Source organism: Capsella rubella, unplaced genomic scaffold, assembly GCF_000375325.1.
Source record: "Capsella rubella cultivar Monte Gargano unplaced genomic scaffold, Caprub1_0 scaffold_7, whole genome shotgun sequence".
In the NCBI taxonomy this organism is placed as follows: domain Eukaryota; kingdom Viridiplantae; phylum Streptophyta; class Magnoliopsida; order Brassicales; family Brassicaceae; genus Capsella; species Capsella rubella.
This window is the reverse complement of record NW_006238917.1, coordinates 16151156-16161823: the sequence shown is the minus strand read 5'-3', so window position 1 is coordinate 16161823 and position 10668 is coordinate 16151156. Positions and strand designations below refer to the sequence as shown.

Here is a 10668-nt window from a genome sequence, read left to right as displayed (position 1 = left end):
CAAACTAAATATAATTATACATATATTGAAATGAATTACAAAATATTATTTGAGATTTTTAAAAAATAGAAGAAGTTATGTGTTAAAGGTTTAAATTGCAACTTTTATTTATATAACAATCAAAACTTTAATTTACATATGTGTTATATCATACTTTCTTCATTCATACTCATAAGTATGAAAACGTATGTATAATAAGGCATTAGAAATAAAAATTGAAAAAGTATGCATAATTAGGCATTAGAAAAAAAAATTGAAACTATGTTTGATATATATCATACTTTCTAAAATAAATTAAGATCAAATTCTTAAAATGATAGTTTTATTGATTTTCAATATATATAACAACACAAAAATAGAAAAATATTTAAGATACATGAATGTAGTGAAAGAGAATGAGAGAGAGAGAGAGAGAGAGAGAGAGATTAATTATAAGATGGTAATCTAAAATAGACAATAGAGATGAAATAGTGTCATATAAAACAATGTAAATATATATCATATAGTGTCTAAAATTAAAATTTAGATTAAACTTTTACGATGCAAATTAAATTTATTTTTCAACTCATACAACAACAAACAACCAAAAAAAAAACAGAAAAAAACAAACTAAATTATAGAAGATTTGAGATAAAGTGGAAGAGGAGGAGGGAATGAGAGAATGAAAAAATGAGTATTTATAAGATGAGAAGTGATGAGAGTTACAATTTAGAAGAAAAAATTGTAAGAGTTAATTCTAATTTATTGAGTGTTGACTAAAATTTAGTAGAAAAATATAGTGAATGAAAATTTATATTATTTCAGTTTTTATATTAAAGTGTGAGTTAAATGTATATAATTAATTGTGTTTTAATTGAATATAAATATAGATGATCAATTTTTTTTATTTATGGCTTAATTAAAATATATTTTTCTATAGTTTTATATTAAAGTGTCAGTTTAATATATATAAAACTAAATGTGTTTTATTTTTGGTTTAGTTGAAAACATAATTTCAAAAAAAACATTTTATAGAAAAATAGACCAATAAGAAGATAGTGAAACAATCCACATATAAAACACAATTAATCATATATATATATATCTCTCACTTTAATTTTAAAACTGAAAAGTATATATTCAATTAAAACACAATTAATTAGATCTCTACATTCAACTCACACTTTAATATAAGAACTGAAATTATAAAAATTTGCATTAACTATATTTCTCTACTCAATTTTATTCAACACAAAATTAATAAGAATTAACTCCCACAATTGTTGATTTACTATCAAATAATTAAAACATCTATTTTACTCAATTTGCATACATTTTATAAGTTTCTTCCATCATTAAAGTGTAAAAAGAACAGAGTATTTTATAATAAAATAAATATGATGGATGAAAATTTAAATAAAATGTAAGAAAATTATGTAAAATAGATGTTTTAATTATGTGATAGTAAATCATATATACATATATATGTGATATATTATATGCAATATGTGATTTTGTTATAAAACTTTAGTTATATCTTTTGCTTTACAGAAATGAATTTTGGATCCCAATTAATAATTTTACTCATAATAATTTTTTCATTATAATTTTATTTTAATTTTTACCTAATTATATGGTTATTTGGAATTAAAATTGCCATAAATGTTTTAGTTAAAAATAAAAATGAAAAGAATTAATTAAAAATAAAAGATGACACATGTCATCAATAGAGAGCGCCAAATGTCGTAACGTGGAGAAAAGTTAGAAAAAACCTTGTTATATTATATAAGATACCTTCCAAGGTAGAGCGACTCGCCGAGGAAAATGAAAGTTAATGCGGCCGCGATCAATATGGATAACGGTTTGAACATCGACAGATACACAGGTCCCTTATGTCTCACAGCCCACAAATGTATAACATAGTATCCCGAATTCAAAATCCCCTACGAAAAATGTTCAATATGGCATAAATCTTAAGAAAAACGAATAAATTTTAACAAACATCTAATGAAAACCATAAGTTATTGCCAAAATATTGTAAATACCGTTGCTATAACGCTAACCAAAGTTATGTCAGATCTTATGATCCATGCCTTAGGATTGTCCTTCTCCACCAAAAGACTAACAAATGCACATACAACAGCAATGCAAACATTGTGTACGAGTGTCACAACGACCGCTGATGGATACCGGCTCATTGTGTGAGCCTATATGATTACCCAAGTTTTGAGTTATCATATATTAGACCAAACTTAGACTATTTCAATGATATTTTGGTTAGAACAATATCTTGTAAATTGTATTTATTTATTTATTTTGAAGTGTATATATATACCATAACAAGGTTAGAGACGGAGGCAAGGATGTATTGAAGTGCAAGAAGGCCACCGCCGATGACCCAATCGGAGTGTGAAGACATTAACATTGGACCATGGTAAAGTGTCACCACAAGTGCACCTATTATAGACACTATTGCTCCCAACACTTTGGCTACACTACTCTTTTTCTTTAGATATATATTCTCCATTCTTCGCCAAAAAAAAGTGCAAGTTAGTAAAAATTGCGTCCAATGTTTCCAAAATGTTTTGAGTAATACTAACTAATATTATCTATAGTAAATATCTAGAATATTTTTTTTTAAATACGAACATAATAAATTAATTTCTAAGAAAATATATTTTTAATAATATTGTAAAATATATTAATTTTGTTATTTGGTTTTTGTATTATTAATTTTTAGTTATTAATTAAGGGTGAAATAGTCATTTTAACCATATATAATATACATTTCAAATATTTAAAAAAGTTGGTGTAGAATTCAAATTTCTACTTAAAATTAGGATACAATTACAAAATAATACTATTAAAAACTTGTACGCATTGTAGAAACTAATCTGATCCTGTGGATACAACGCAAGTCCTAATGAAATGATGATTGGAGAGATTATTTGGACATCATACCTAGGCGAGGCTAACTTTTTTTCTTTCTTTGTCTATACATTTGAACGAATCAACAAAGTAACTAACTACATTGACAACTCCTGTCGGATTCCTTAAAGCATGAAGGCGAGGGATTAGCTACATTGATAACTCCTGTCGGATTTCTAATAATTTTACTCATTTTTAGAAAGCTAAATGTTTTCTACTACCTAACTATTTGGGATAAACAGTAATAAGGGAAACTAGATTTTACCGGAATATAACTGCGAGGATAAAGGTAAAAGCAGGATTGACATTGCTCATTGCCGAAGATAACGTCGGCGAGCTGTATTTAATCCCGTTGTAGCCTGCGATTTGAGACGCACTTCTGTTCTTTTTATGAAAACAAATTATCAAAGTGTAAGTAGAATACCTTACATAAACAATTGGCTTTTGAACCCAAGAAAAGATGTTGCAATGGATTGAAAACGTTACTAATTAAAGTTACTTACGCAAGTAGACCAAGGATTCCCATGTTGCATAGGGTTGAAAACGTCAACGGAGGGAGAGATCTTGATGATCTGTAGAGATGAAGCTATACATGTAAGAGCAATTACTTAATATCAAGAACTTGAAAACAGAGTCGTGAGAATGGGCAAAAGAACCTCAAGGAGAAGAAGGCAAGAGGAACAAGAAGAAGAGATCCAAAAGTGTAGGAATAGACAAGAATCACAAATGGGCTAACTCCTCTGGAAGTTGTTGCTTTGACCAGAGTGTTTACTCCAACGTTAGAGAACTCTGTGGCAACCATTGCCGTCAAGATCCAGATGTCTCTGTTACATAATCTTCCCGGAGCCATTTTTAGTTTTGTTCTTCGTTTCTTCTTTCTTTTAAGCATCTCTCTCTCTCTCTCTCAAATTGGTATTTATTAGTTCTTGGGACATTGAATGGGAAAAGACAGACAGGTGAAACAGTCTCCATCAAACTAATGACTAAACTACTGTCTTCTTGTAATTTTTAGTTTGGTCGAAAAATATGTGTTGCTTGGTCTTTGTGTTTGTGCATGGTCTATTAGAAAACTCAAAATTCTAATTAAATGGATCATGGCTGTGGCTAGATTTAAGTACCTAACACATGATCAATATTTTAATTATTACATTTTCTAATAATTTTTGAATAAAACAAATTAAATTATATTAAGTTTTACTTTTACTGTTGATAAGCAAATCTAATTACCATATTAATATTTCAAAGGAATGTGTTTGGTTGACTTTGTTGAGAATGTTCCGAAAGCTAGCAGTCATATAAATTAGGTTTTTCAGTAACAAATCTTATGGTTACTTCTCGGTCTTTTGGCGGATGGATCATTGTCCAAAACATCTCAAAGTCGACAAAACATGCAATGCCACTATGCAAGAGTTCTTCTATGTCACATAATATAAGGCAGTCCAGAGTCCAGACACTTTATCATTTACCGAAGATACGCAGTACTCAATTATGTTGACCAGAAAGTCTTTTTTTTTGGTGGTTGTTGAAGAAGTTGTTGAAGAAATGGTTTACAATTGATATTTAAATTTTCAAACTGAATAATAATAAGAACGAAATTTGATGAAATTGAGATACTCTTATATTAGACACACATTTAAAACATCTTATTATATAAAGCTTGAATTTTACTAAATCGTGTGATTGCGACATGTTTCAAGTAAATGTAAGATGCCGCCACAAATTTAATTTTGTAAATATCTAGTTAAAAATAGAAAAATTGATAGCCCTATCAGAAAAAGAATTTATATAAAATAAGTATTATAAAAATATATTCAAATTTTTTTATTAACAGATGAAATATTAACCTAATTTTGGTTATCTCGGTTTGAGTTTATCATAGAGATTAGGGTTGTGTGTTAAACGAGATATATGTTAGTTTGGGTTGATAAATTAGGGTCATGGTTTACATTTTACAAGTAAACGAGATTATACGTCTATTTGGGTTTATAAAGGAGGAGTACAATTAAATGGGTTATATGTTAGCTTGAGTTTATAAACGAGGATTATGGTTTAGTATTCATAATTAAACGATATTATATGTTGATTTGGGCTTATAAAGGATGAGTAAGGTATATATTTTACAATTAAACAAAGTTACTTATCGGTTTGGATTTATAAATGAAAATTAGGATATAAATATTACGATTAAGAGAGATTATGGATTTACGTTAAAAATTTTTTTATGATTATTTTAGAAAATATTTTTATTATGGCTTGATGTTAATTTATAAGAAATTTACCATCCAATTGAGTAATAATTAACTAATTATAAGAAATAGAATAAATTGCGTAATCACAAGAATATGCGAGAATTGTTTACAAAATATTGTCAGTCAGAAAATAAATTTTTTTAGAAAATTGGTATAATCATGTTTTAGGGGATAATTGCTAAAATATTCTTTTAATTGTTTTGTCAATAATATTAATATGGGTGAATACCTCGCTAAATTTTTGGTGACCGACAATGTAACATTACTAGATTTTTATAATGAATATTTAATAACGACTTTTAAATAAGTATACGTAAATTAGTTTCTTTACACAATATAAAACTAATTACTAACAAAAATATCACTATCTTTTTTATAAAAACTTCAGATATCATTTTCTTACTATAAAGTTTTAATTTTAAATTTATTTAACCTGTCCGATACGGGTCTTAATCTAGTTATCAGTAAATTTCAGAACTTAGTTATAAATTAGACAAGATGACCATCTCCAAATAAATTGAGGTCCCTGAGCTGACAACACCAATGAAAGAGTCTAAGATATTAGAAGAGAAGATAAAACTAAGTTATTGTTTACCCTCTCGTGACTTGTGGTATATATATAATTAAGACATGGACCATCTTTCTAATGGCTCCATAAATAAGTAATAACTCCAAAATTGACTACTGGAGGCAACTCCATCGTAGAAATACCCATTTATTAGGTATCTCAAATTGATTAAACCGAAATCTTTTTGTGATTCAAATCTTCTTTTTTGCCTCTTTAGCTCCATTTTCCATTTTTTTTATTATTATCTAAATCAGCACCAAACGCAATGTATATACAATCCTATGACTCTAAATGCAAAATACCTTAAACTACATGATACATGCATATTTACAAGTAATGATAGGGCTTATGAACACCAAAATAGCATCACATCACTTGTGTCCTACATAGTTCACTTTCCATTCATTTTTATCTTATGCATCCCAAGTAAAGCGATGTCGATTCTTCGAGACGTAAAGTCATCGAATTCAAAAAAATTTCAGATGTAAATTTGCTCCAAAATTTTTCATTGCTTGCGGTCCAAACAACAATCTTAGGCATGGTTTGGAATATGTATATTTCCACAAAACCTAGACAACCTCGTACTGCAACTAAATCTCGAATCAAGCCCTTAAATACTCTTAAGAAAAGAATTGTACTCGAATGTCTCGGACGTACGATAGATCAAAATTAAGGATAGTTTCAGATTCGGCTCCGTTCTCTAGATCGTTATTCACTTGCCAAAATATTATATGGCCTGAAAAAATTCTTTTATGTCGAAACAACGATGGATTTCAGGAAAATGATCGATACACCAGTGTTAAGATGACTTTATTGTAAAATGTTTGCCTTATGACCAATATATTGGAGCCAGAATGGTTTTAGACAATATTGCTGTGAAGATCACGATCATCAATTGAATGATCATAACCAAAAACCCATCTTATAATGAGAAATAATTGGCTTAGTAGATTTTGATGATACCATTCTTACTTGTCTCAGCAACGGATTCCAAACCAGTAAAGTTCTGTTATTTTTTCAATAACTAAGGATAGAAGAACAAGAATACATATATAGAAAAGAGAGAAATGGAAGAATGTTTTGTTTTCTTGTCAATCTTGAAGTCTTTATGGTTGTGTACTAAAAATACATAAGTTTACTATCAAATGATATGTTACATTTATGTATTGGTAATACGAACATAATTAGAAGACAAAAATCTATAACAAACAATATACACGTCTTCGGTTTTGTCGATGCTTTCTCTCGTTAAACTTTTCTTAATACATTTGGAAGAAATAAAAAAGGATGACTTTCGGTGGTACTACATTGTTCATATATATATGATTGAAAAGTTGTAAAATGAGTAAAACCATATCATCGATCTTTATAAAACATCACTTATTAAAAATTAATGTGAATTTTGAAATTAAATGCTTTTAATTAACCAATAGAGGAGTTTTGTGTGAAGGAGACGACTCTATGGTTCCTAAATTGTCCACGTTGTCTTCTTTGGCTTTACCCCACAACACCATGTAAAATCCTATGGATATCAATATCCCTCCCATCACACTGTGTAATCAAACCATAAAAAGAGGAGAATATATATATTGAGAAATGAGTTTTGAGAAAATTAGCTAATATCATGAACACACACTAATGTAAGTTTTGTGCTATATATACCTTCCAAGGTAGAGTGATTCGCCGAGGAAAATGAAAGTTGATGCGGCCGCGATCAATATGGATAATGGTTTGAACATCGACAGATACACAGGTCCTTTATGGCTCACAGCCCACGAATGTATAACATAGTAACCCGAATTCAAAGTACCCTATGATAAAATGTTCCACATATCATCAAGACCAAGAAAAACCAATAAATTTTAAAACCAATGGTTATTGCAAAGTTTTGTAAATACCGTTGCTACAACGCTAATCAAAGTTATGTCATATCTTATGATCCATGCCTTGGGATCGTCCTTCTCCACCAAAAGACTAACGAATGCACACACAACAGAAATGCAAACATTGTGTACGAGCGTCACAACGACCGCAGATGGATACCGGCTCATTGTGTGAGCCTATAATATGATTACCCGAGTTTTGAGTTATCTTATAAAGATATTTTGGCTATAAAGCTATCTTGTATGTATATACCATAACAAGGTAAGAGACGGAGACAAGGATGTACTGAAGAGCAAGAAGGCCACCGCCAATGACCCAATCGGAATGTGAAGACGACATTAACATTGGACCGTGGTAAAGAGTCACCACAAGTGCACCTATTATAGACACTAATGTTCCCAACACTTTAGCTACACTACTCTTTTTCTTTAGAGATATATTCTCCATTCTTCACAAAAAAAAAGGTGCACGTTAGTAAATAGAAACAAGTACTGTACTTTTCTTTGGACACAACAGTTAAAAATATTTAAAAGGTAAAACGGAACTATGTTCGTGCCTCTTTAGGTCTTTCCTACACACCATTCAAAACATGAGGAGTCAGCTTGCGTTCCATGCTTCCACACGTTTTGAGTGATGCTTTGTCAACACGTTTTGAGTAATATTGAAAACTTGTACGCAATGTAGAAACCAATCTAATCCCGTGGACTCAACGCAAAGTCTCGCAGTGAGAAAACGTGCCGCTAATGAAATGATGATTGGAGAGATTATTCTGGACATGATGATCATACCTATATGTGAGACTAACTTTTTTTTCTTTTTTTTTTTTGGGACAACATGTGAGACTTTTTTGGACAACATTTAAGAGAATCGACAACTACCTTAAAGCATAAGGCACCAACCTTATAATTTTTTTTCTTTTTAGAAAGCTAAATGTTTTCTACTAACTAACTATTTGGGATATAATTAGGGAATTTCTATTTGGAAAGCTAAAGCAAAATCACTAGATATTTCCATTTGCACAGGAGCTTTCACCCAGTTTTCCCCGGACCCTAAGAGGATTACGGCCTAAGACCCGAACCTCCTGATAATTAAAAAAAAAAAAAATTGAGAATTTTACCTAAAAACAACGGCGAGGATGAAGGTAAAAGCAGGATTGACATTGCTCATGGCCGAAGATAACGTTGGCGAGCTGTATTTTATCCCATTGTAGCCTGCGATTTGGAACGCACTTCTGTTCTTTTTATGAAGACAAATTATCAAAATCTAAGTAAATTAAATGCCTTCCATGAACAAAGTAAGTAATATATGAAAAACATGTATGGATTCAAATGCTACTAAATAAAGTTACTTACGCAAGTAGACCAAGAATTCCCATGTTGCATAGGATCGAAAACGTCAAGGGAGGGAGAGATCTTGATGATCTGTAGAGATGAGTCAAATATATAAAAGAGCAATTACTTAATCAAGAACTTGACACAGAGTAATGAGAATGGGAAAAAGAACCTTAAGGAGAAGAAGGTAAGAGGAATAAGAAGAAGAGATCCAAAAGTGTAGGAGTAGACAAGAACAACAAATGGGCTAAGTCCTTTGGATGTTGCTGCTTTGACCAGAGTGTTTACTCCGACGTTAGAGAACTCTGTGGCAACCATTGCTGTCAAGATCCAGCCGTCTCTGTTACATAATCTTCCCGGAGCCATTTTTAGTTTTGTTCTTCTTCTTTCTTTTGAGCCTCTCTCTCTCTGTCAAATTGGTATTTATTAGTTCTTGGGACCTTGATGGGAAAAGACAGACATGTGAAACAGTCTCCATTAAATTAATGACCAACTACAGTCTTGTTGTAAAACATTTGTTTTCTTGCGTGGTCATGTTTTTGTGGTCTATTAGAAAATTATAATTAATTGGATATGTTGTGGCTAGACTTAACACATGTTCAATATTTAATTATGTCAAATTATAATTATATGTAGTTTTAACTTTTCTATTGATAAAGCAAATCTAATTACCATATTAATATATACTGTTCAAAGGAATGTGATTTTGTCTCATACTACCATATCAACAACAACAAAAGGACAAATCTAGACGAAAATGCTCCGAAAGCTAGCAATAATAGTGTTTCCGGGTTACAAAGCTCATGGTCACTTGCTCAAGGCCGACAAAACATGTAAATACAAAGAAACCGTTAAATCAGAAACAAACGAGATAATATATAAGGCAGTCCGGTCACTTTCTCGGACGTTTGGTTGGCGGATGGATTCATTTGTCCAAAATATCGCAAAGTCGAGAAAACATGTAATGCAAGAGGTCGATCTATGTCACATATATAGTATAAGGCAGTTAGGCCAGTCACTTTATCATAACCAAAGATGCGTAATACTCAAAAGACCATATCATGATCAAACCGAACAAATTGTTGAGAAGACTCTACTTACTTAGTCGTTTAAGGAGGAAGTCTTGTGGACTTCTTATATGTATAAAAGTTGTAGTAAGTAAGTGACAATTCCTATTAAGTTATTTGAACTAACACAAAATCAAATAATCATAGAAAAAAAATTTAGTTTATTATATTTTATACTAGGTAATGTCCCGCGCATATGCGCGGGTTGTTGTATATTTATTTAATTATTTTAATTTATTTATTACTTATAATAAATAGATTAAATAAATTGTAATGCTTATGACATTTTTACATGTTATTTATTTAAATCATACAATAGAAGCATACATCCATATCTTTTGAATTTATTCGTTGATTAATTGTTAAATTAATCAATTTTGATAGTAATTTTCTTTAGTACTTTTAAGTATTTTTTTGATAAAACAATAATTTTTTTAATGATAAAAATAGGAATGATATTGGGAGAATTTAAAAAATACCCCTTTAAAAATACCACTTTTTAAATTTACCCTCTTTTCAAACTTTATCAAAACAACCACTAAAAATGTTGAAATTTATCCAAATATGTGTGTAAACTTATAAATATACACAAAATTACCTTTATTTGTGTATAAAATTTTATTTATTTCAATGTCTTACAAATTGGTTTGAATATAACAAAA

General features: G+C 30.0%; 2 protein-coding genes across 2 annotated transcripts in view; both read right to left on the bottom strand.

The window, feature by feature from the left end:
* The window catches only part of LOC17878954 (WAT1-related protein At5g40210), a 5792-nt gene extending 1946 nt beyond the window's left edge, over positions 1-3846 (bottom strand). The window contains exons 1-6 of the mRNA XM_006285837.2: positions 3564-3846; positions 3411-3479; positions 3173-3286; positions 2315-2507; positions 2025-2186; positions 1774-1922 (exon numbers count right to left, since the gene is read on the bottom strand). Of these exons, the coding sequence (XP_006285899.2) occupies positions 1774-1922; positions 2025-2186; positions 2315-2507; positions 3173-3286; positions 3411-3479; positions 3564-3796 (920 nt within the window). The 5' untranslated portion in view covers positions 3797-3846. The remainder of the gene's footprint in view (positions 1-1773; positions 1923-2024; positions 2187-2314; positions 2508-3172; positions 3287-3410; positions 3480-3563) is intronic.
* A 3104-nt stretch (positions 3847-6950) lies between these two features.
* Positions 6951-9488, bottom strand: LOC17877477 (WAT1-related protein At5g40210). Its single transcript, XM_006284009.2, has 7 exons — positions 9112-9488; positions 8961-9029; positions 8726-8839; positions 7861-8056; positions 7623-7784; positions 7387-7535; positions 6951-7275 (listed from the first exon to the last, which is right to left on the bottom strand). The coding sequence occupies exons 1-7, from the start codon at positions 9303-9305 to the stop codon at positions 7143-7145; spliced, it is 1017 nt and encodes a 338-aa protein (XP_006284071.1). The 5' UTR covers positions 9306-9488; the 3' UTR covers positions 6951-7142.
* Between the last annotated feature and the right edge of the window lie 1180 nt (positions 9489-10668).